This window comes from Ornithorhynchus anatinus, chromosome 3, assembly GCF_004115215.2.
Source record: "Ornithorhynchus anatinus isolate Pmale09 chromosome 3, mOrnAna1.pri.v4, whole genome shotgun sequence".
Classification (NCBI taxonomy): domain Eukaryota; kingdom Metazoa; phylum Chordata; class Mammalia; order Monotremata; family Ornithorhynchidae; genus Ornithorhynchus; species Ornithorhynchus anatinus.
Genome location: NC_041730.1, coordinates 16,799,548 through 16,825,754, shown reverse-complemented (window position 1 = coordinate 16,825,754; position 26,207 = coordinate 16,799,548). Strand labels below are relative to the sequence as shown.

Here is a 26,207-nt window from a genome sequence, read left to right as displayed (position 1 = left end):
TATTTATATTAGTATCTGCCTCCCCTCTGGACTGTATGCTCGTTGTGGGTATGCTTGTTGTGGGCGGGAATTGTGTCTGTTATATTGTTATACTATACTCTCCCAAGCGCTTAGTACAGTGTTCTGCAAACAGTAAGCGCTCAAAAAAATACAATTGACTGACTGGGAGTCGGAGGACCTGAGTTCTAAACTTAGCTCTGCCACTTGCCAAGTTGGACAAGTTTCTTCACGTCTCTAGACCTCAGTTTTCTCATCTGTAAAACAGGAATTAAATATTTTGTCTTCTTTCCACAGCTGCCCAACCCATGTGGGACCGGGACCGTGTCTCATCTGATTGTCTTGCACCTATCCCATCACTTAGCGCGGGGCTCGGCACATAGCGAGGGCTCAACAAATACTATTATTAATAGTAATTATAGCGATATTACTTATAAGCATCCCAGTGGAAGAGAGCTCAGAACCAGAGGGACTGTGGAGAATCTTGCCAATTTCCCATGCACCGAGCAAATTTGGCTGAAGTACATAATTGTAGAACTAGGCTTTTTTAAAGTGGTACTTGCTAAGCCCTAACTACATTCCAAGCATTGTACTAAGTTCACAGTCTAAGTAGGAGGGAGTAGGATCTAATCCCCATTTTACAGATGAGGTAACTGAGGCCCAGAGAAGTGAAGTGACTTGCCCAAGATCACACAGCAGACAAGGGGGGAAGCCAGGATTAGACTGACTCCCAGGCTCGTGCTCCTTATGTCGTGGGCAGATTGGGCAATTTGCAGGTGGGAGGAGCTGTAGTCATGATGTAGTAGGAATTCAAAAGTGGAGTCATGTATCAACCCCAGCACTTAGTACAGTATTTGGCACATAGTAAACACTTAACAAATACCACAGTAATAATAATAATTATTACTAGCCTGAAGTCTCCATACCCTAGAGAAAAGGGGCTCCATAGTGGTCTAGGCCCCATCACTCCAGCAGAAAGCACAGGTATGCAAGCTACTCTGGTTCGTATTGTTATATTGTATTTAACTTTTATATTTATGTTATGTAATACTTATGTTATATATATATTTAATATCCAATGTGATAACAATAATAATAATTGTGGCATTTGTTAAGCGCTTACAATGTTCCAGACTCTGTCCTAAGTGCTGATGTAGATTCAAGATAATCGAGTTGGACACAGTCCCCTATCCCACACACGGCTCACGGTCTTAATCTTGTTTTACAGATGAGGCAACTGAGACACAAAGAAGTTAAGTGACTTGCCCAAGGTCACAGACAAGCGGTGGAGCCGGGATTATCTCCCAGGTCCTACTGACTCCCAGACTCCTGCTCTATATCTTTATGTCATATTGTATGTACATTTGTGTTATATATTGTTTATTGCCCAAAGTCTCTCCCAAACGCTTAGTACAGTGCTCTGCACACAATAAGCACTCAGTAAATACAACCGACTGACTGACTGACGGCTACTTGTTCCCGGAGACTGTGGTTCCTGGCTCCCCCTGAATCCTGGCCTCCAGCTCCCCTTTCTGCCGTTCCCCCTCAGTTCACTTGTTGAGAAATGTTCCTGTTGGTCATCGCTGGGCCGGTTTATCAGGCGACTCCCGAAATCTGGCCTCGGGGCCCAAGGCGGGTGAGTGTGTGGAGGAAAGCCACTACGGAACCCTGATAAACAAATCCAGTGATGCGCCGGGAAGAACCCGCACGTCTTGGGAATCAAGGGACAGAGGATCTAATTCCAGTTTATTAGGATGGATCGGGAACTAGAGTGAAAGAGAATCGAGTGTCGGCATAGAACAGAACTCAGAATTAAACAGCCCCCTGCCCCACTGACCGGGCCCAAGAGAAACAAGTTCAAATTGAAAAGGACAGCAGAGACGTCACCTGGGAACATCCGCTTTTTGTGCCAGCTGAGGCTCTCTATATGACAGCCGCCGGGTGAAGCTGGAGGGAGACCTACAGTGAGAAATCACATGAATATCTGTTTCTGCAGAAACATTCATAATTACATTCATAAATACAGAAAGTTCCTGGGATGAGGAGAACATATTGGAAAAATACTAGTCTTCCTCCTCCTCGTCTTCTTCCTCCTCCTCCTCCAAAAAGAGTCTGCAGAGAAGTGAGTGTTACTAGAGAGAATTCCTGTCCGACTCCAAGCTCCCACGGCTGATTGGCAGATTCCAGCAGGAGGCCAACCTCCAGGGGAAGGTCACAGGCACAATCTGGTTTTCCTTATAAAGCTGGCTCCGCTGAGCCCCCGGGAGAAAGTGCAAGCAGACAGCCTTCTGCGGGTGCATTGGGGTGAGGGGAGAGGCGTCGTGATGGGGTGGCGGGCGAGGGGAGGAAATGAGGGAGGCAGAGTGGGCGGAAGGGAAAAAAGGAGGGGAGGAAGGGGAGGACCAACTCCTCCTTCTGCAGGCCACTGGCCCCCAACCCTTTCAGACATCATCCAGTCTAGTGAGCCCAGAGGCCGGTGAGAAAAGGATGCTCAGACTTGGAGGGGTCTCGGGGAGAGAGGATGCAAACCAGGCGGCGAGATCTTGGTGGCGGCGTCTGTCCCGGCCTCCGGTCTGCTCCCCCTCCCTGGGAAGCCTCCTTGGGAGACCCCCTCAGATTCAGAACCAGAAGAGAGTCGGCCGGTCATTCCGCACTCCTCCTCGCCCCCCTCCCGGGCCTGTCCCCGAGCGGCTTCATTTGTGGAGGTAGGCGTCCAGCCAGACTTCTCCGGACTTCTTCAGGGACCTGCGGAAAGAGGGGGAGTCAGAGGGCTGCCCGGATGGGATTCCAGCTCAAACCCAAGCTCCCCTTAAAGGAATTTTGGTCCGTGTTTGGGGCAGGGTTCATTGGTGAGTGTGGGGATCCCCGCTCAGGGAAACAGGGATCATGCAGGTGGCCTGCTGGGCAGGAGGCTGGGGACCGGGTCCTGGGAGCTGCCCTCATCTCCGCTCCCCCGAGGATCCGGATTTATAAGCTCCCCGGCTAGATTGTTTGTTCCTAGCAATTCTACTGTACCCTCTCGGGCGCTCGGTTCAGTTCTTTACCCAGAGGAAGTGGTCCAGAACTACAGCTGGTGGATTGGATGAAAATGTATGTAAATATGTAGCTTTGGAAACAACCTCTCTTTTACTTGCCCGGGGGGCGAGAAGCAATTTATGGCAGACGAGTCACATTTCCACGAGGGGAAAGGGGGAAGGAAAGGCATCAGGTGTTCGGGCATAGTTACTAGTTGGTGTTACAGTCTTCCCCTGGGGGGACCGGGGAGACCTGGGGCTAGAGGCCCGGTGGGGCAGCGGGACCTGAAACCAGGCTACGGCAGGGATTCTGCCCGGGTGTGGATTCTGGACAGTTGGATCGGTCCTCGGGCCCGCTACAGACCGAGCTTGAAGTTGGCCCCAAAGCATCTCTTGGCGTCAACTCCAGGAGATGGGGAAGAAAGGAAAAGCACATTCCCGGGGCAGCAACGTGGCCTAATGGAAAGAGCACGGGCCTGGGAGTCGGAGGACCTGTGTTCTAATTCTGGCTCTGCCAATCGTTTGCTATGTGATCTTGGGTAAGTCACTTGACTTCTGTGCGCTTCAGTCCTCCTGTTCTCCCTCCTAGTTAGACCGTGAACCGCACGCAGACTGTGTCCAACCTAATTCACTTGTATCAACTCCAATGCTTAGGACAGCGTTCGACACACAGTAAGCACTTAACAAACACCATTAAAAAAAAAGCGTAAAGGCCTGTGCCGAGACGCACAAATCCCCCCCTCCCATCAGTTGCGGGGGTCTCTCTCAGGACGCATTTTCCTAGTACGTCCTCGCGCTCTCCGGAGCTCCCGGCCCGATCACGTCCGTGCTCGGACGGCGAGCGCTGGAGGGCTCTGAGGCCGGGCAGACCTCGCCCCCCCCAACTCCTTACCCAACGATGTCCACCAGAGCCGTCAGGAAGGGTTTCACCTCATAGCTCAGGCCGTGCTTGGCGCATAGAGACTTCACTAGCGGGGCCACCTTGGGGTAGTTGTGGCGAGGCATTGTGGGAAAGAGGCTGGAAAAATCACAGAGAGGAGGTGTGAGAGACGCTTGGCTATCAAATCAGAAGGCCACGGCGCCCCGAGGAGACTCCGGGGCAGGGGGAAGCTATCGGGAACGCCGTCCCCCGACTCCCACCCCGCTCCCACCCCAGTGGGCTGCGGAAGAGTACGGGCTCCGATGAGGTGGATGGCTCCGACGGGACCCTTTCTCTGAAGCAGGAAAGAGCGTAGGCTTGGGAGTCAGAGGACCCGCCTCCGCCACTTGCCTGCTGTGTGACCTTGGGCAAGTCCCTTCAGTTCTCTGGGCCTCAGTTTCCTCATCTGCAAAATAGGGATTCAATACCCGTTCTTCCTCCTACTTAGTTTGTGAGTCCCATCTGGGACAGGGACTGGGTCTGAAGCGATTATCTTGTACCGCCCCTGGGCTTAGTAAAGCGTTGGTACGGAGTTATATCGCAGTGTTCTGTTATTGTTCTCTGGGGAACCGAATCCAGACCTAAAGCCCGAAGCCGACAGAAGGGAGAGAGGTTGGCCCCGCTCCCCTGTCGGCCAGTGGGCGGGTCGGTTCCGAGGGGAGGAGGAAGGAGGCTCTGATAGGGCGGCCTAGGCCTTCTGCCGTGGGCATCTCACCGGTCCCCCCACCGCCAGCCCCCGTTCCCCCCCGGGCCAGACTCACTGGTGCTCGATCTGGAAGTTGAGGTGCCCACTGAGCCAGTTGATGAAGCAAGACGGCTCCACGTTACAGGTGGCCATCAGCTGCCGGGGAGAGAAGCCCCCCAGGGGGTCAGGGATAGCAGCCCAGGATCCTCCGTGCCCAGCTCTCTGTCCACCTCCCTCCCGGGGGCCCCAACCGAGTCACACTTCCCATCTTGGGCAGCCTGCCCCGTCCCTGACCAGGTCCCTGGAGATTCTCCCTATCGACTCGGGGGACGGTGACTCTCCTCGGGGCGGGCTCCTGGGGCCCGGTCAGATCGGCCGAGATGCTGAGAAGCAGCCTGGCCTACTGGGTAGAGCACGGGCCTGGGAGTCAGAAGGTCATGGGCTCTGATCCTCACTCTGCCACTTATTTGCTGTGTGACCTTGGGCAAGGCACTTGACTTCACTGGGCCTCAGTTACCTCATCTGTAAAACGGGGATTGAGACAGTGAGCCTCATGTGGGCCGGGGACCACGTCCAACCCGATTTGCTTGTAACCACCCCAGTGCTTAGTACGGTGCCTGGCACAGAGTGAGCACTTAAAAATACCATAGTTTTTATTCATTATTATTATTATTAGCTCAGGTGCCTTTCCCTGACACCTCTTTCGGGAGTCCCAGTCAATCGATGAGTGCTTACTATGCGCAGAGCACTGTACTGAGCACTCGAGCGAGTACGGTACAAAATTATCAATGGACACAGTCCTTTCCCAGTTTGAGCTGACAGTGGCATGTCCTTCTGCTGAGCCTTACCTGACTGCTGACCCAGTCTCTGTGCTTCTCACCGCCAATTTCCTTAGGAATGTGGTTCATCTGAGTGATCCATACAAACCAGTGGCTCTCCAGCACCCTTCGGGGCAAGGTCAAAGAGAAGGGGACCCATCAGCCCCTCACCCACCCTAGGGGGGAGGATGGTGAGGAGAAGAGGAGATGATGGGAAACTGTGAGGGAGGGGAGCTATGGGAAAAAGGGACCGAGAACAGAGAGTCGGAAGGGACATTGGCCCCAGAACCTTTAAAAACTGCAAAAATCTCATTTCTCTGGAAGCGTAAACCCCAAGTGGAAGTCAACCCAATCCTCGGCCGGACCCAGATGGGGGATTTGGGTTCTGCTAAGGGCCCCAAGCTCCGGTTGAGTCAGACACGAGGAACATGAGAAGCAGCATGACTTAGGGGAAAGAGCCCGGGCTTGGGAGTCAGAGGTCATGGGTTTCAGAGGTCATGGGCTCTAATTCCGGCGCTGCCACTTGTCAGCTGTGTGACTCTGGGCAAGCCTTCTCTGTGCCTCAGTTCCCTAATCTGTAAAATGGGGATTAAGACTGTGAGCCCCACACGGGACAACCTGATCACCTTATATCTACTCCGGTGCTTAGAACAGTGCTTGGCACATAGTAAGCGCTTAACAAATACCATCATTATTATAATAGGTTAATGCTGTGGGAGTGAAAAGCAACTCCTTCAAGAGGCCCAAAACTGAGTCTTGGAAGAAACGGCAAAGGAGTTAGCAAGACAGAGGTGGGGGAATCCAAAAACAGCGCGGCTTAGTGGAAAGAGCCCGGGCTTGGGAGTCAGAGGTTGTGGGTTCTAATCCCGGCTCTGTTACTTATCATCTGTGTGACTTTGGGCAAGTCACTTGGCTTCTCTGTGCCTCAGCTCCCTCATCTGTAACATGGGGATGAAGACTGTGAGCCCCATGTGGGACAACCTGATTCTCTTGTATCTACCCCAGAGCTTAGGACGGTGCTTGGCCCATAGTAAGCGCTTAACAAATACCATCATTATCTTCTAGACTGTGAGCCCGTTGTTGGGTAGGGATTGTCTCTATCTGCTGCCGAATCGTACTTTCCAAGCGCTCTGTACAGTACCCGGCGAACAGTAAATGCTCAATAACTACGATTGAATGAATGAATGATGAATCTCCTTCCCCTGTTCCCCGACTACCTCCCTGCCAATTCTTTCCTGATGGGCAGAGGAAATGATGGGGGTAAGGGAGGAGAGGGTTTGAAGGGAAGGACTGGTGGCCATGGCAACCTACAACTTTCCTCGATGGCTGTCGACAGGCCGACAATGCCTCTCCCCGTCCCCCTTCTTCCCCAGCACCAGCGAGGCCACTCAGCAGCTGAGTGACTGAGTAAGCTCGACCAACGAAAACCAAGGGGGCGTCCGCCTGCCAGAAACCTGACTTGCAGCGGAGAAGGAGCACGCATTTCCGGAGGCCCCCCGAAATCCTTACCTGACAGAGGCAAAGAGGAGCAGGGTCCCCATGGTTCCATAGAAAGGGATGTACGTGGTGAAGAAGCGGACATAAAAGCTGATGGCCCATAGCAAGTCCTAGAGGGGGAGAGACGAGATTAGACACGACGCCTCCCTCTCCCCAACCCACCGACCCGATCGGTGAATGAAAGTTGTCCCCCACCCCACCATATCTCACTATTTCTAACTCACTTTGAGGGGAGAGAAGGGTTTTTGTTAAGTGCTTACTGTGGGTCGAAGACTGTTCTAAGTACTGGGCTAGATAGGTCCCCGTCCCATATGGGGTTCACAGTCAAGTAGGAGGAGAACATGAATTGAATCCACAATTTATAGTTGAAGAAACCGAGGCAGAGAGAAGTGACTTTCCCAAGATCATACAGCAGGCAAGTAGTGGAGCTGGGTCCTTTGGCTTACAGGCCGGGTCCTTTGGCTTACTCACTAGGCCAGACTTTATTGTGTAGGCCGTTGTTACGCAAACACACACAAACATCACTTAGCTTTGTTAGAGCATAGGATCGGGAGTCAGAACACAGGATGGGGAGGCAGAACACGTGAGATCTAGTCCCCGCTCTGCCCACTTCAATCAACCAATTGTATTTATTGAACATTTACCATGTGAAGAGCACCGTACAAAACACTTCGGAAAGTATAGCACGGTAGAGTGGGTAGACGCGTTTCCCGCCCTCGGTGAGCTTAGCCTAGAGGGATGACTTGCCTGTTGTAAGACCTTAGGTGAGTCACTTGACTTCTCCGTACCTCAGTTTTCCTATCTGTAAAATGGGTATTACATATCTGTTCTCCCTCCCTCTTAGATCATGAGCCCCTTTTGGGTCAGAGACTGTCTGATCTGATCGCACTGTATCTACTCCAGCCTTTAACACAGTACTGCATTCATTCTTCCATTCAATCGTATTTACTGAGCACTTACTGAGTGCAGAGCACTGTACCAAGCACTTGCCGAGTACAATATAACAATAAACAGACACATTCCCCACCCACGGTGAGCTTACTGTCTAGAGAACGAGCTTGGCCCAAATATCACACGTATTGTTATTATTCCTATAAACCCACCGCACCTACCCAGCTAGTTCCATGTGGACACATTTACAAGTCTGAAACTCTCGTTTCAGCAGCATGGCATAGTGGATAGAGCACGGACGTGGGAGTCCGAAGGTCATGGCTCCACCGCCTGTCTGCTGTGTGACCTTGGGCAAGTCATTTCACTTCTCTGTGCCTCTGTTACCTCATCTGAAAAATGGGGATTCAGATTATGAGCACCACCTGGGACTGGAACTGTGTCCAACTCAATTTACCCGTTTCCAACCCAGAGCTTAGGAGAATGTCTAGGACATAGTAAGCGCTTAACAAATACCATCATCATCATCACACTCTCCCACTGAACACATTCACACCCATTTCCACACTCTCATGCACGTTCACACATTCACTCACTCTCAAGCACACACTCATACCGTCCCACGCACCGATGCTTACTTGCACACAGGCGCACGTACTCGTACACTCACTCAGCCCTTCGGGGAGGTCAGGCCCACGGTACCCCCTGCTCTCCCTGGGCCCGGTGGGCAGTGGAGCTCGGCGGGAAGCTCCACACTCACCATCCATCTCAGGCACACGATCATGTAGGCCAAGTTCTCCACTTCGAAGTTAACCAGCGTGAGGAGCGGCGGCCCAACTGCAAAGGGGGAGCGGGGTATGCCGTCAGAAGTCGTCGGAGGGGATGCCTCACGGGATGGGGTCTACCGGGGCACAGGGGGTGATCCCAGGCTCTGGGGAGGGTCGGGGTTTGCTGAGGTTCTGGGAGGGGCTGTGTCAGCACCAGCCCGGGTGCCCTCAGAGAAGAGAGAGACCAGGATTGATTACAGGTCACTTCAGGTGACCCAATCAGCCGCAGGCCTTCCAGCTCTGGGCCGACCCGGGATAACCATCCTCTCGTAGTAGCCAATGGGCCAAGAGTTGGTGACCGAACAGTGCGAGGGGTTGGGGAGGGGAGAGGCCTTGCCTGGTGTCGTCTGCTGGGGCCTGGGGACGGCACTGGGCCGGGACCCTCCCCAGCCAGCCCCCGGGGTGGGGGGTGGGGGGGAAAAGCTTCATCAGATGTCAGAAAGGAGAGTCCAGCTGGGCAGGAAGTAGCCCCCAGAGCCTTGGAACGATCACATCTTCCTCTTGGCGGGGATATGGTGAGACAGAGGGGAGAAGGGACACTCACTCAGAAAGAAGTACTGATGCTGGTGATTATAAGGCAAGTATCTCCGCTTCTTCTCGCCGTACTGAATGGAAAGGGGAAGGAATTTGGAAAGAGGAAGGAGGACGGGATCATCTTATGACAGAAGGGGTCACCTTGGGACAGTCGGACGGCCCGACGGGCCGGGACTTGCCAACTCACAAAACAATCTTGCCTGGTAATGGGGGACTCGTTCAGTGTGGCATTCCCAACTCAGCCCACCCCTGGTGGGGCAGGGGGAAGCGGAGCCATCCTCCAGCCCCTCCCTCGTCAAGGCCTGAGCTAGAATGGAGGCAGGGGGATGGACCGGTTGACCTGTGGAGGGCTCTCCCAGCCCTATGATCCCATGGAAACAAAATTCTAGATTTACATTAGCTCAGAAGACAATTGGTCCCTTGGGAAATGCCCCAGGCAATTGAGATTGACACTCTCACTGGCCCCGCCCCTCCCCAAAAGGGTCACAGCTGAGGCCTGGTCCCTGAGGCCAAGGTCGAAATAGTCACTGCCCACTGCCACAGTTATCGTCGCCGCCCCCCTGCTGCTCCGCCGCCCAGTCCCTCATTTGTCCTGGATTCCCAGGCATCCTCAGAGCCCATTCCGCTTCCTCCGCCTTCTCTCTCTCATAGTCCTTTGCTCCTGGCTGGAAGCTTCCCGTCTGCCTGACCTACCTCAACAGACGACTCTCCCAGGAGAAAAACTGGGGCCACGGTCACATCTGGGTCTTTGTGGAAGATGTTGGGTTTGGCGTGATGTTGGAAGTGTCGGAAATTCCACCAGTGGGCTGAGAAACCCTGCAGAGGGTAAAGAGGCGTCAGGCAGGCCCTGGGTGTATACGACAGCCCCCTGCCAGGGTGGGACCTAGTTACACTGAAAACTCTCTCGCCGTGTCCACCTCCATCTCATCTATCTCGCCGCCTTCCTCTCGTCCACGTTCTGCCTCTGGCCTTGAGCTCCCTCCCTCCTCATAGCCTATTGACAAGTACTCTCACCCCCTTCCAAGCCTTAGTGAAGAAGCATGTCCTCCAAAAAGTGATCACTCGCTCCTTTCCTCTTCTCTCACTCCCTTCTGCATCATCCTGCCCTGCTCCCTTTATTGCCCCTTCCCAGCCCCACAGCACTTATGTACATTTTGTAATTTATTTATTTCTATTAATATCTATCTCTCCTCTAGACTGTAAGCTCGTTGTGGCCAGGGACTGGGCCTGTTTATTGTTATACTGTACTCTCCCAAATGCTTAGTACGGTGCTCTGCACACAGTAAGCGCTCAATAAATACAAGTGACTTAATGACTGACCTCGGGCCACCCTCCCAGCGGGCTGGTCAAGGAGATTCTCCTCTTGGCCCATGCGTCAGAGGCAACCATCTCTATTCCATCCCATGCTGAGGCCCCACTGGCTCCAAGGAACTGGTGCCAGGCTCCTGGTCCCTGGTGCCCTGTCTGCCCACCTCCTGTTCACGGCCTTTACCTTCAAATGCCCCATCACAAACTGCTGGGCGAGGTAGTTCCACTTGGACTTCTGGAAGACGGAGATATGGCCCAGGTCATGTTGCAGGCACCAGCACTGGGCCTGGGAGAGGAAAAGGCAAGTAAGAAGAGGAAAGAATTAGACATTGGGGTCAAAGACTTGACAACTTTTTACCTGAAGCTCTCTCGATTTATAGAGCCTCGGGGCCGGGCGAAGAAATCTGGAAAGGGCTCAAAGTTGGTCTGCAAGTAAAACCCTGGAATCCTTGAGCTGGAAGGGTCCCTGAGAGGTCATCTGGTCTAGCCCCCTGCCTCTCTGGGACATTAGTCTTCACCATCCATGCTAAATGCTAAGTGGTGTGGCCTAGTGGAAAGAGCAAGGGCCTGGGAGTCAGAGGACCTGGGTTCTAATCCCACTTCGGCCATGTGCCTGCTGTCTGACCTTAGGCAAGTCTCTTAACTTGTCAGTTAAATGCCTCAGTCACCTCATCTGTAAAAGGGGGATTCGATCCTACTCCCTCCTACTTAGACTGTGAGGCTCATATGGATCAGGGACTGGGTCCAACCTGATTAACTTGTATCTACCTAAATGCTTAGAACAGTACTTGGCACATAGTAGGTGCTTAAGAAGTACTATTTTTATTATTATCGGTAGTAGTAATAATAGTAATAATAATAGCAACAAATGCCACAATTCCACAATTTTTCTTTCTTTTCCTTAAGTGCCACAGGAATGGAAAATTTTCCTCCAAGAGCTTTATTGGGCCAGAAGAAAGGGAGTTGGAGGCTCTTTCCCATGCTAGCAGATGCTGGAGGTTTGGGCTCTGAGGCAGTGGGGCAGGGAAATTTTTGGGTGGGACCTGGACAGAAGGCTATGGGGCTTTTTGTAGACAGCTTCATTGTGTCATGGTATGGGAAGTTTGATTTTTTTCCTCCTTTTAACCACTCGATTCCCCTTTCAACTGAATTTTTGGTTCAATAGCAGAAAAAGATTCCAAACGTTCAGTATGGCCTGCCTGAGTGCCACACTTAGCAGTGGCTTATGAGTTAATAATAATAATAATAATATTAATGTTGGTATTTGTTAAGCGCTTACTATGTACCGAGCACTGTTCTAAGTGCTGGGGTAGTGACAGGGTAATCAGGTTGTCCCACAAAGGGCTCACACTTTCAAACCCCATTTTACAGATGAGGTAACTGAGGCACCGAGAAGTTAAGTGACTTGCACAAAGTCACACGGCTGATAAGTGGCGGAGCGGGAATTAGAACCCATGACCTCTGACTCCTAAACCCGTGCTCTTTCCACTGAGCTACCATGCTTCTCGATGGGTGAGGGCACCGCAGAATCTATTCCTAAAGGACATCTCACAGAGATACCCTGACCCACGCCCACAGACGGCATCGGCTCTCCCTGCCAGCCACCTCACCTTGCTTGCTGCTGGCCTCCCGGGAGCTGGGTGAGAGAGTGTAGATGGCTCAGCACGGGCCATCATTCATTCGTTCATTCAGTCGTACTTATTGAGCGCTTACTATGTGCAGAGCACTGTACTAAGCGCTTGGAAAGTTCAATTCGGCAACAGATGGAGACAATCCCTACCCAGAAGCCCCCAATGGTCGATCTATGGGAATACCATGGGTGAGGGAGAAGCGCTATTGAGCGATACAAAGCTCACTCAGAGGGGAAAGGACTATAAAATTGTATTGGTGTTTTCAGGCTGACCTTCATAAACACAGACGGTAAGATTCTAGGCTGTAAGCTCACTGTGGGCAGGGGCTGTGTCTGTTACATTCTATTCTCCCAAGCGCTCCGCACACAGTAAGCGCTCAATAAATGCAACTGGCTGACGACTGGGCTGGCACCCAACAGTTGTGTCTAGAATCCCCGTTCGAGGTCAGGTGTCAGCTGTGCTCCTGGCTGCTTCTCTTCCAAAGGTAGGGAAGGGAAGAGGGAGAAACCAGTGGCCGGTTATGGAAATGTCTGTGGACCTGCTCATCTCTGCTTTTGGCAGCTTTTTCCGGGGCGTGGGGGAGGCAGCCTGGCCTACTGGAAAGAGCAGGAGATGGGGAAACAGGAGACCCCCATCTCTGCCCCTGGGCTGCTGGGAGACCTTAGGTAACTTCATTTAACTTCTCTGAACCTCAATTTTTTCATCTGTAAAATGGGGATGACCTTGAGTACCTCTCATTTAACCTCTCTGAGCCTCAGTTTTTTCAACTTTAAAATGGGGATGAGCTCGATTGTAAAGTCCCACATGTGACAGACACTGTGTCCGATCTGATCATTTTGTATCCAGAACAGCACTTAGTGAATAATAAGCTCTTAATGAATCAATGGATCTTATTTATTGAGAAACAGCGTAGCTTAGTGGATAGAGCCCGGGCCTGGGACTCAGAGGGACATGGGCCTCACAGTCTTAATCCCCATTTTACAGATGAGGTAATTGAGACCCAGAGCAGCATGGCTCAGTGGAAAGAGCACGGGCTTTGGAGTCAGGGCTCACGAGTTCGAATCCCAGCTCTGCCACTTGTCGGCTGTGTGACTGTGGGCGAGTCACTTAACTTCTCTGTGCCTCAGTTCCCTCATCTGTAAAATGGGGATTAAGACTGTGAGCCCCACGTGGGACAACCTGATTCCCCTATGTCTACCCCAGCGCTTAGAACGGTGCTCGGCACATAGTAAGCACTTAACAAATACCAACATTATTATTATTATTAAGTTAAGGGACTTGTCCAAGGTCACACAGCAAACACGTGGTGGAGCCGGGATTCGAACTCATGACCTCTGACTCCCAAACCCGGGCTCTTTCCACTGAGCCACGCTGCTTCTCTACAACACAACAGAGAGTACAATACAACAGAGTTGGTAGACAGATTTCCTGCCCACAACGACCTTACAGTCTAGAATCTAATAAATGCCATCGGGATTATTTATTATCTTGCTAAGAGGCCTGAGGCTGAGCAAATCGGATGCGAGTGAGGGTGGGGATGGAGGTTCTAAAGTCTGCTCCAATTCCAAACTCTGGTGTCCCAGAGGCCGAAACCACCTGGAGAAGCTTCAGTAGGGGTGCTCGCCGTGTCGGGGTGGGTTAGCTCCCGGGGCTTCCCCACGGCCGGCCCTGGCGGCTGCTGTCGGAGGGGACCGGCTGGGGCCTCACCTGGGAGATGGCCAAAATGAAAGCTGCCAGGATGGTGGGAATCCAGCCGGCGCCGAAGAAGTAAATCATCAGCCACGCCACAGCCTCCATGGCGAGGATGTGACCCAGGAGCAGGGAGAAGAAGCGGGTATCCGCCTGGAAGAGCTTCATGTCCTCCACCGTCTTCCTCAGGGTGCGGAAATCTTCTATCAGCTGAGGCTAGAAAGAGGAGAAGACAGGGCGTTGGCCGCCGGGCCGGTCCAAAGGAGCCTCCCCGAGCCTGAGGGCCCGTCCCCGTCCACACCCAAGCTCTGACAGCGGAGCGGAGACTCCCAAACTCACTTCACGTGGGGCTTCCCCTCGGTGCCGGGCTCAGCCTTCCCCTGGGCCGCGTTCTGGGCCCCATCCCATGGGAATCCCTTCCTGAACTGAGCCCTGCACCTTCCTTCATTCATTTATTTATTCAATTCAATCCTATCTATTGAGTGCTTACTGTGTGCAGAGCACTGTACTAAGCACTCGGGAGAGTACAACATTATAACCTCTCTAGACTGTAAGCTTCTTGTGGGTAGGGAATGTGTCTGTTTATGATTCTAGTGTACTCTCCCAAGCGCTTAGTACGGTGATGATGATGATGATGGTATTTGTTAAGGGCTTACTAGGTGCCAAGCACTGTTCTAAGCGCTGGGGTAGATACAAGGTAATCAGGTTGTCCCACGTGGGGCTCACAGTCTTAATCCCCCTTGTGCAGCCGAGGTAACTTAGGCACAGAGAATTTCAATGAGTTGCCCGAAGTCACACAGCTGACAAGTGGCGGAGCAGGGATTAGAATCCACGACCTCTGACTCCCACACCCTTGCTCTTTCCACTAAGCCACTGCTTCTGGTTTGTGGTTGGCAAACTAACTCACGAGAGCAGGGAATTTCTGTTTTGCTTCCCCTTTACACTCCCACGCACTAAGTATGGTGCTTTTACACGAAAGTGCTTAATAAACACTACTGATTTTTGAGTACGAAAGACGAGCAGTAAAAAGATTGGGGAAGTTTCATTCCCACTATAAAGGTATAATAGACATGCCAAGCCGTGAAACAAATACATTGCAGAAAGGAAACAAGTCCCAAGATGAGGAGCAGCGTGGCTCAATGAAAAGAGCATGAGTTTGGGAGTCAGAGGTTGTGGGTTCTAATCCCAGCTCCTCCACCTATCAGCTCTGAGACTTTGGGCAAGTCACTTAACTTCTCTGTGCCTCAGTTACCTCATCTGTAAAATGGGGATTAAGACTGTGAGCCTCACAAGGGACAACCTGATTACCCTGTATCTACCCCAGCATTTAGAACAGTGCTCTGCACATAGTATGCGCTTAACAAATACCAACATGATGATTATTATTATTATCCGGCCATAGTCTATTAACATAGCTTTGTCATGATGTACAGTGCAGGCGCCTAGTACAGTTCTTTGCTTACTGTAAGCACTCTGCACACAGTGAGCGCTCAGTAAGTATGACTGATTCTAATAATAATAATAACAATGATGGTATTTGTTAAGCGCTTACTATGTGCAGAGCACTGTTCTAAGCGCTGGAGTAGATACAGGGTAATCAGGTTGTCCCACGTGAGGCTCACAGTTAATCCCCATTTTACAGATGAGGTAGGCACAGAGAAGTGAAGTGACTTGCCCACAGTCACACAGCTGACAAGTGGCAGAACAGGGATTAGAACCCATGACCTCTGACTCCCAAGCCCATGCTCTTTCCACTGAACCACGCTGCTTCTCTGGACTGTTAGGTCACTGTGGACAGGGAATGTGTCTGTTTATTGTTATAGTGTTCTCTCCCAAGCGCTTAGTACAGTACTCAGCACACAGTAAGCATTAAATAAATGATTGAATGGATGAATGAGCAATAAACAGACACATTCCGTGCCCACAACAAGCTTACGCCTCTCCTAGCCTGGCAGGTTTGTGCCAATAGGGCTGCCGATGGGACGTCGGGGGAGTTCAGCTCTGACCCAGTGCCGGGGCGGTGAACAGAGCTGGTCCTGGGGTTGGGCCAGTGGCACTGGGGCTGGACCACTGAGTCCAGGGCAGACTGAGGAGCTCTCCCAGTCCCCTGCTGATAGGGCCAGTGGGCGACGCGGGGCTTTAATGAGAAGCAGCGTGGCTCAGTGGAAAGAGCACGGGCTTTGGAGTCAGGGCTCATGAGTTCGAATCCCAGCTCTGCCACTTGTCGGCTGTGTGACTGTGGGCAAGTCACTTAACTTCTCTGGGCCTCAGTTCCCTCATCTGTAAAATGGGGATTAAGACTGTGAGCCCCACGTGGGACAACCTGATTCCCCTATGTCTACCCCAGCGCTTAGAACAGTGCTCGGCACATAGTAAGCGCTTAACAAATACCAACATTATTATTATTATTTACTGTGGAAGCAGCCGGCGGGCAGACGACGGGCCAGAATACTCAGTGAGCAGAACTCTGGGAGCTCTGGAAGGGAGGGTCCCGGAATGGGGTTAGGATGACCGAGAAGCAGCATGACCTAGTGGATAGAGCATGGGCCTTGGAGTCAGAAGGACCTGGGTCTAATCCTTGGCTTTGCCACATGTCCGCTGGGTGACTTTGGGCAAATCACTTCACTTCTCTGTGCCCGACTTATCTCAACTGTAAAATGGGGATTAAGACTGTGAGCCCCACGTACACCATAGGCTGAGTTCAACCTGATTAGCTTGTAATAATAGTGTTGATACTATGTGCAGAGCACTGCTCTAAGCGCTGGGGTAGATACAGGGTAATCAGGTTGTCCCACGTGAGGCTCACCGTCTTCATCCCCATTTTACAGATGAGGTAAGTGAGGCCCAGAGAAGTGAAGTGACTTGCCCACAGTCACCCAGCTGCCAAGTGGCAGAGCAGGGATTCGAACCCATGATCTCTGACTCTCAAGCCCGGGCTCTTTCCACTGAGCCATACTGTTTCCCTAGTTACCCCAGCACTTAGATCAGATCCTGGCTTAACAGTAAGTGCTTAACAAATGCCATAAAAGCAACAACAAACGGGTTAGAGGAGAGGCCTGGAAAGGACTGCTGGTGGCCCTTTCCAGGGTGGTGCCTACAGTTGGGGGGTGGTTCCCAGGCAGGGAAATCTTGGGGAGTAGACCCATGTGACCCCAGACAAGCCTGAAGGAAAGAGCAGCCAGAGAGGAAAAGTTTGGCTTGGACCAAGGATAAGTCCAGGGATGGGGGATGTGAAGGATGGAGGGATGAGGGGATCAGGTTTGGGTCCCAGGGGCAAGAGAAAAGCTGCGGGGAGCTGTAGGATGGTGGAGGGAATAAAGAACAATAAATAAAAAGCCTTATGTGGGTAGGATTTTATAAAAACAAGACAATAATAATAATAATGGTACTTGTTAAATGTTTACTATGTGCCAAACACTGTTCTAAGCACTGGGGTAAATACAAATTAATCAGGTTGGACACAATCCCTGTTCCACTGGGGCTCACACTCTCAATCCCCATTTTTTAGAGATGAGGTAACTGAGGCACCAGAGAAGTTAAGTGATTTGCCCAAGGTCACACAACAGACACGTGGCAGAGCCGGGATCAGACCCCACATTCTTCTGACTCCCTGGCATGTGCTCTACCCACTAAGCCATGCTGCTTTTCCCCCCACTATATTTTTAAAGAATCCTTTTTTTATTACTTCATTGCAAAGTTCCAGCGTGACCCATAGGATTTTGAGTAGTCTCGTTTGTTGCAAGATCCACTCCTGGAAATAGTCAAACACAGGTTGATTAATCACTCGGTGGTATTTATGGAGCACTTACTGCAGGCGGAGCACCATACTAAGCGCTTGGGAGAGTACAATACAGCAGAGTTGGTAGGATGGGTCCACAGTGAGCTTACAGTCTTCTAAGCAGATAGTATTTCGGTGCCCACCTGCCACGCCTCCCTAAACTGGTTGGGTTCTGGAGGAGTTGGGGCCCAAAGGGGGTAGGTCTGAGGGGTCCAGCCAGAGCGGAAGAGAATGGACATGGTGGGCTGAGCTGGCCCCCAAACTGCCCAGAATTTCCAGAGCTTCCAGGTGGGCCAAACCATTTTCTGAGAGCACCGTGGTCTGGACTGGAGGGAGGGAGATGAGAGAGCTCAATGCTGGAAGGGAATGTGTCTGTTTATTGTTGTATTATACTCTCCCAAGCACTTAGTAATGGGCTTGTTTCGTTTCATTGTCTGTCTCCCCCTTCTAGACGGTGAGACCGTTGTTGGGTAGGGATTGTCTCTATCTGTTGCCGAATTGTACTTTCCAAGCGCTTAGTACAGTGTTCTGCACTGCAGTCATATTTGAGCATAGTAAGTGCTCAATGAATACGAATGAATGAACGAATGAATATGAGTGACTGTTAGCCCGTTGTGGGCAGGGAATATGTCTGTTTATTGTTATAGTGTACTCTCCCAAGCGCTTAGTACAGTGCTCTGCACACAGTAAGTGCTCAATAAATATGACTGACTCCTCTAGACTGTAATCTCATTGTGGGCAAGGAATGTTTCCGTTTATTGTTATAATGTACTCTCCCAAGCGCTTAGTACAGTGCTCTGCACACAGTAAATGTTCAATAAATGTGACTGATTTCTCTAGAATGTTAGCTCGTTGTGCGCAGGGAATGTGTCTGTTTATTGTTACGGTATACTCTCCCAACGCTTTGAACAGTGTTCCACACACAGTAAGTGCTCAATAAATATGACTGATTGACTCCTCTAGACTGTAAGCTCGTTGTTGGCAAGGAATGCCTCTGTTTAATGTTATAGTATACTCTCCTAAGTGTTTAGCACAGGACTCTGCACATGGAAGAGGATTTTGTCTGGGTCCGAGTTTAATCCAGATGGGTTGTTTGATCCTGTCTCATGTAAGAAGAGTAGGTGAATGACCGCGAGAGCAGCAATTACAGACGGGGGAATGAAATGAAACGCGAAAAAGCGGGTTAAGGTTGCTTTGTCTACCGAGAATCCCACAGTAAATGCTCAATAAATATGACTAACTGACTGATTTGCTTTCTCCCAGGGTGAAGAGGAGGAGGAGGAGGAGGTGGCAGAGCAATGGCGAGGGAGTGGAGTTTTCCAGAACTCTGGCCCAAGTGCTCTTAGCTTTTTAGAGGCGAGGCTTTGGAACCTCTGTCCAAAGGGTTATTAGCATCATTATAATGAAATGAGAGTAGCTGGGGCCTCCTGCCCCACCAGGGAGAGGCCTCCCCTCTCCACCCTCTAGGACCTGGAGCTCAGAGCAGCTCTCAGTTCATCCTCGTGGCTCTCAGGTGACATGTCAACACGGACCATCGGATCATGAAAGAGGAGTGACTGTCCAGGGCTGGGCTGGGCTGGGCTGGGCTAGTCTGGGTGGAACTGGCCAGCGAAGCCTGTGGGGAGAAGCTGGGGTTTGGCCTGGGCTCATCTATTGGGCTTGGGCCTCAGTTGGGCTTGGGGTGGAGCTGGACCTGGGCTGGGGAGATGGGCAGCTGGGACTGGCAAAGTCAACGGTGGGGGAGGGAACCGGCTGCAGAACAAAGGTTTTCAGTCTGGAAAACCTGGGCCTGGTGGAAGGAGAATGGCTGGAGGGATGGGGTGGGTGTCAGAGAACTTTGGCAGGTAGGAGCACAATGCCCTGCATAAGTGCTCAATAAATACCATCGATCGGTTGCTCTCCCTCTTTCTTTGACTGTGAGCCCCTTGAGAGTCAGAGGCTGCGTCCCATCCGATCTCTTGCGTCCACCCCAGTGCTTACTTAGTAGAATGCTTGGCACACAGCCACCAGACCAACACATACCACTAGCCGCTTGGCAGCAAGCTGGTCCTTGAGGCTTTGCGTAGCCAGGGCAGGCGGTCCTAGGCCTAAGGAAACAGCAGCCCCCTGCAGCCACTGATCTAAAAGAGAACAGCGGGCACCACTCCTTCTGACCACATGACCCCTGCCTTGCCGACATCCTACGAACACAATTCAGGAAGGAAGTCAGCAGGAGGTCAAAACTCACAGGAAGTCATGGGCCTTCTCCATAATGGGTGGGAACAGCCAGGGAGCCTCTGGAACCAAGGGAATATAGCGCCCTAACTTACAAAAACAACATCTTATCTTTTATGACCGAAGCCCTTCCCTGGGAATTTACAAGAATTCACGTAAAAAAGTTGTCAAAATGCCAGTGGCACCAGCAGCCTCCGTTGATATTAAGCAAGAAAGGCTAAACAGAGAATCTAAGCATTTTAAGGGTGAAAGAATAAGGTCATTATTAAAGATCTCTGTAGTAAAATTCTGCAGGACCCAGGGGGAGGAAGAGAAACGTCCCGTTCTCTTCACCTGAACCAGAGCTGTGAACCCTGTCCTGTTTTCCTGCAAGTTTCTTATGTGGTAAAACTCTTATCTGGTGAAGCTGTGTGATATATCGTGCATCTGTGATATTTTTTCCCCTTGAAGAGCTGTACAATACATTGCTATATTGGCTACTGTGAAGTTTTTTTTTTCTTCTATAGAATTTGGCTCTGACATCGGTGGCAGGTTACTTATCAATAGTATTCAGGAGTTCTTGGTTATTGTTACTATATCATGTTTTGATGTATTAAAAGAGATAAAAAATCATTATTACCACCCATACTTCCTCTTGAATTTCCAGGAGTAGTGCCTTCCCAACTGCAGAAGTGCAAAGATGTGGAAGGCTGACAGACGATCACTTTCCCTACCTTCAAAGCCTTAGTGAAGGTCCATCTCCTCCAAGAGGTCTCATTTCCTCTTCTCCCACTCCCTTCTGCTTCACCCTCGCACACAGATCTGCACCCTTTATTGTCCCCTCCTTCAGCCCCTCAGCCCTTATGTACAAATCCGTAATTTATCTTTATGCCTATCAATCCCTCTAGACTATAAGCTTGTTGTGGACAATGAACGTGTCTACTGACTGTTATATTGTACTCTCCCAAGTCCTTGGAACAGTGCTCTGCACACAGTAAGTGCTCAATAAATGTGATTGATTGATGGGAAGCTGAAAGCAAAACCTTTCCTCATCCAGCAGATCCAAGCCCACGGGTTGAGTCTTAGCATCTGCTAGAATCCAGAGCTTCCTGGAAACTCCCGCCTTCCCACTGCCCTCCCCTGACCACCTGCCCCTCTCAAACTCACGTTTTGGTCTTGGTACTGGCTGGGCTCCCCTGGGGCGAGCTCCCCGATCAGCAGAGGCTTGAGGAACTTCCGAACGTAGCTGAGGTCCAGGTGGAAAGCACGGAAAGCATCCTGAGAAGGAAGAGCAGGCAGACAGACGGACAGGATGAAGCAACAGTCGGGCAGATGGCAACCCAAAGCATCCCACCTCTCCCCAGTACTCTTCTCCACTCTTCTCTGCTTCCTTATTATTATTATTATGGTATTTATTAAGTGCCTACCATGTACCTAGCACTGTTCTAAGCTCTGGGGTAGATACAAAGTAATCAGGTGGTCCCACGTGGGGCTCACAGTCTTAATCCCCGTTTTACAGATAAGGGAACTGAGACACAAGGAAGTGACGTGATTTGCCCACAGTCATACAGTTGACAAGTGGCGGAGCCGGGATTAGAACCCATGATGTCTGACTCCCAAGACTGTGCTCTTTCCAGTAAGTCAGGCTCCTAGTCCTTTCTTTATGGGGATTCCCAGCTGGCACCACGGACTTGAAGGAGAGAGAGAGGCATGGACTGCCTCTCGGGACAGAAAATGGGCCATCACATTGTCTATAGTGGTATTTGTTATTATAATATATAATATAATGATAATATAATAATTATATTAATAATAATCATGGCATTTAAGCGCTTACTGTGTATTCATTAATTCATTCAATCATATTTATTGAACACCTACTAAGCACTCTCCCCCCCCTCCCCAACACTGTAAGCTCCTTGTGGGCAGGGTATCTATCTCTTTATTGTTGTATTATACTCTCCCAAGTGATTAGTACAGTACTCTGAACCCAGTAAGCTCTCAGTAAATATTACTGAATGAATGAAAGAATACAATACAACAATAAAAAGACACATTCTCTCTCCACAATAAGCTTGTACTAAGCACTGAGGTAGATAGAAGACAATCACGTTGGACGCAATCTCCGTCCCCTATAAGGCTCACTGACTTAATCCTCATTTTACAGATGAGGTAACTGAGGCCCAAGGAATTTAAGTGATTTGCCCAAGGTCACACAGCAGAAAAGTGTTAAGCACTTTTCTATGTGTTGCCATAGACGCAATCAGATCAGACACAGTCCTTATCCCATATGGGGCACACAGCCCGAGGAGAAAGGAGAACAGGTATGTAACCCTCAATTTAGAGATGAGGAAACGGAGGCACAGAAAAGTCAAGTGATCGTCTAAATTCCCCCAGCAGGCAAGTGGTGGAGCCAGGATTAGAACCCAGGTCTCCTGACTCCCAGTTCTTGGCCCTTTCCATTAGGCCATGCTCCTTCTCAAGTATTCTCAAGTCCCAGGGATTCAGGTCATCCAGACTCTCCCAAGAGATAGCCTGACCGTCAGGTTTCGATCATGGGAATAAATGGGTTTCCACTGGTTTAAATGAAAAAACATCAGAGCCACCTGCTTCAGCCACTTTATAACTGCTGTGTTAGTGAATGAGGTAAGCTCCCGGTACCCAGTGGAAGGAGTCAAGTTTGCCTGTTGGGGATTTCTGAGGCCCAATCCAACCACCACACCCCATGGCAAATCTGTTCTTATTTATTCCCCCAATTTTCACGAGGTGTTGTCACCAGAATCCTCTTAGAGAACATTCCATCCCCTTTCAGCTGTTTCCTAACCTTGGTGATTCACAGTCCCGATTTCTTAAGAGTGGCTACCCAGCTCACAGAGCACGCCAGGATGTTCATAGATTAATTGGGTGAGGGTAGAGCAGCTAGCGGACTCGCTCTGCCAGGAACATGTTTCTCTCCTGACCCCAAGCTGAATTCTTCGCTGGACAGTGCCAGGAGAGGCTGGAGAAGTCCCTAGCAGTGGTACTTCAGGGTGGCCACTGCGACCTCACCCCCACCCCCTGTGCTCCCCCAAATTCCTCCCCTAATATTGGTGAGGGTACATAACAAAATAATCAATTAAAATGACAAATGTACATATTGGAAATTTAATTTTCATACACTTTGCTAAGTGCGTATTTGCCCAATACGGTGAGCCCCAGAACTGTGTCCAACCTGATTAACTTGTATCCACCCCAGCACTTAGTTCAGTGTCTGGGACATAGTAAGCTCTTAACAAATACCACAGTATCATCCAAGTGAAAACATTTGTTGTTTTCTCAGGGTCATTAAGGGCAATCAAAAAGTTGTGGTGACTCCCAGAGTCCCAGTGACTCTCAGAACCATCAAGGAAGCTGGAAGCAGGGTTTGAGTTCCAGATCTGCCAGTTGCCTTCTGTGTAACTGTGGACAAGACACTAACTTCTCTGTGCCTCAGTTCCCTCATGGCAAAATGGGGATTCAATACCTGTTCTTCCTCCTACTTAGACTGTGAACCCCATGTAGGGCCTGTTTATCTTGTATCTACTTAGTACAATGCTTGGCACAAAGTAAGTGCTTAGCAAATACTATTATTATGACAGTGTATAGAACAAGGCAGGAGCCTGGATGTCCCAGAAAACCCCTGGGTACCAGGTGGCAGCAGCTACAGGGTTTCCAATTTCACAGACCCATTTGCAACCGATTTGGGTTCATTCATTCAATCATATTTATTGAACACTTATTGTATGCAGAGCACTGTACTAAGCAGTTCACACCTCTGCCTTTTTCTTTTAATGGTATTTGTTAAGCACTTACTATGTGCCAGATACCTTTTTAAGCACTGGGATAGATACAAGATTATCAGCTTAGACACATGGGGCTCACAGTCTAATTCTCCATTTTACAGCTGAGGTAACTGAGGCACAGAGAAGTGAAGTGACTCGCTCAAGGTCACACCGCAGACAAGAGGCAGAGCCGGGATCAGGACCAAGATCTTTTTGATTCCCAGGCCTGTGCTCTATCCACCGGACCATTCTGCTCTGCCTCCCACCTTCTGTTTTTTGTCACTAGCTATTGTCTTATTCTTCACTTTCCTTCAAAGTTGCCACCATGGGCTTGCACGTGCAGATTTCCAAGTGTGCGCGTGCACGCACGCACGCACACACACACAAACACACGCACACACACCGTCACTCCCAGAAAACCGGTAAGGCATCCCATGGGACTCTCAGCTCCTGATGACCTGGTCAATCAATATATATTTATTAAACTCTTACTGTGTGCAGAACACTGTTTTAAGCGACTGGGAGAATACACTGTAACAATGTAACAGACATATTCCCTGCTCACCTCAAAATCACAGTCTAGAGGGGGAGACAGACATTAATAGAAATGAATAGTTATATCCATGGTCAACTATTTCAACAAAATCAAAGCCAACAGCAATGCTGTCCCCAGTCTCCTGCGCACCTACTCAACTCCCTTCTACCCAACAATGCATTGTCTCATCCTTCTCAGCTGTCTCTCAAGACATCTCCTTCCAACTTTCAAAATCTACCTTCTCCACCTGGGCCTCCGACCCCATCCTTTCTCGCTTTCTAAAAACAGCTACAACCCTCCTTGCCTGCCTTCTTTGACAGCTCCCTCTCTGATGCCTCCTTTCTCTGTCTTCAAATGCACCCACATCTCCCCTAACTTAGAAACAAACCAAAAACCTTTCTCTGGATCCAGTCAGTCAGTCAGTCATATTTACTGAGCTCTTACTGTGTGCAGAGCACAGTACTATACGCTTGGGAGAGTACAACATAACAATAAAGAGACACATTCCCTGCCCACCGTGACTTTACAGTCTACCGCATCAGCCAGGTACCTCCCAATCTCCCCCTCCCTGTTTCTCTCCAAACCGCTCAGGTGGCCTGTATACATCGCTCCACTCTCTTCATTTGGCTTCTACCCTCTCCATTCCACCGAAACCACTCTCTCTTAGGACACCAATGGCCTCCTACTTCCCAATTCTAACAGACCTTACCCTGTCCTAATCCTTTTCCAGCTCTTGGCTGCCTCTGACATTGTGGACAACTCCTTTCTCCTGGAAACACTATCTAACCTTGAGTTTTCTGAACTGTTCTCTTCTGGTTCTCCTCTTACCATCTTGTTGATCCAATCTCTCTTTGGTTTTTTTGAAGGGTATTTGTTAAGCACTTACTATGTGCCAGGCACTGTACTAAGCAATCTTTTGTAGACTCTTCATCTGCCACCCATTCTTTAACTGTGGGTGCATCTCTACAGTTCTGGGGTTCTGCTCTGGGCCCTCTTCTCTCACCCTTGGGGAGTTCATCTGCTCTCCACAGCTGCAACTGCCATCCCTCTGCAGATGTCTCCCAAATCTGCCTATCTGGCCCCCATCTCTCTCTTCCTCTGCCATCTCACATTTCCTCCTGCCTCTGCTACCAGTCAGTCGTATTTACTGAGCACTTACTGTGTGCAGAGCCTTGTACTAAGCGCTTGGGAGAGTAGAATATAACAATAAACGGAAACATTCCCTGCCCACGGTGAGCTTAGAGGGGGAGAAAGACATTAATATAAGTAAATTACAGATACGGACATAAGTGCCGTGCCACTGTGAGGGTGTTGCTTCCCCGCACAGGCAGAAAATGTCTATAGGATCAAAAGGAATTTTACTAGGGAGAAAAACAAGGGTGCTAAAAATCCCATCCCTAACCTTGCAGATGGGTGTCAATCAATCAATCATATTTATTCATTCATTCATTCACTCGTACTTATTGAGTGCTTATTGTGTGCAGAAAACTTGAAAAGTACAATTCAGCATTAAAGAGAGGCAATCCCTGGATCGAATGAATATTTATTGAGTCCTTACTGTACTCAGACTTAGTTGAGTGCTTGAGTTAGTTTCCGACTCACAGTGACACCACAGACACAACTCTCCCAGAACGCCCCGCTCTCCATCTGCAATCGTTCTGGTAGTGGATTCATAGAGTTTTCTGGATAAAAATCCAAAAGTGGTTTACCATTTCCACCTTCCGTGCAGAAAACTTGAATCTCCGCCCTCGACTCTCCCCCAGACCGCTGCTGCCCAGCATGGGTGAGTTTGGACTTGTAGCAGATTGCCTTCTGCTCGCCAGCCATTGGCCAGCTAGGAATGGAAGGGTTAGGCCTCTGCTTGACTCTCCCTCCCGTAGCCGAGACTGGTAGAGTATAGGAAACTCTCCAGGTGTGACCTGAGAGGGAATACAGTGATCGGGAGAGTACAGTATAACTGAGTTGGTAGATAAGGCCCCTGCCTGCAAGGAACTTTCAGTCTGGAGGGTGAAAGAAACATTAAAATAAATATAGAAATGACAGATATGCACAGAAAGTGCTGTAGGGCTGAGGGCACAGTGAATAAAGGGTGGG

General features: G+C 50.2%; 1 protein-coding gene across 1 annotated transcript in view; it reads right to left on the bottom strand.

Moving 5' to 3' along the window:
• Nucleotides 1-1,722: 1,722 nt before the first annotated feature.
• The window catches only part of LOC100086312 (fatty acid desaturase 3-like), a 39,371-nt gene continuing 14,886 nt past the window's right edge, over nucleotides 1,723-26,207 (bottom strand). Inside the window, exons 2-12 of the mRNA XM_029060763.2 lie at nucleotides 20,946-21,056; nucleotides 13,826-14,023; nucleotides 10,672-10,773; nucleotides 9,873-9,995; nucleotides 9,190-9,250; nucleotides 8,579-8,655; nucleotides 6,943-7,040; nucleotides 5,464-5,560; nucleotides 4,692-4,771; nucleotides 3,904-4,029; nucleotides 1,723-2,742 (exon numbers count right to left, since the gene is read on the bottom strand). Of these exons, the coding sequence (XP_028916596.1) occupies nucleotides 2,691-2,742; nucleotides 3,904-4,029; nucleotides 4,692-4,771; nucleotides 5,464-5,560; nucleotides 6,943-7,040; nucleotides 8,579-8,655; nucleotides 9,190-9,250; nucleotides 9,873-9,995; nucleotides 10,672-10,773; nucleotides 13,826-14,023; nucleotides 20,946-21,056 (1,125 nt within the window). The 3' untranslated portion in view covers nucleotides 1,723-2,690. The remainder of the gene's footprint in view (nucleotides 2,743-3,903; nucleotides 4,030-4,691; nucleotides 4,772-5,463; nucleotides 5,561-6,942; nucleotides 7,041-8,578; nucleotides 8,656-9,189; nucleotides 9,251-9,872; nucleotides 9,996-10,671; nucleotides 10,774-13,825; nucleotides 14,024-20,945; nucleotides 21,057-26,207) is intronic.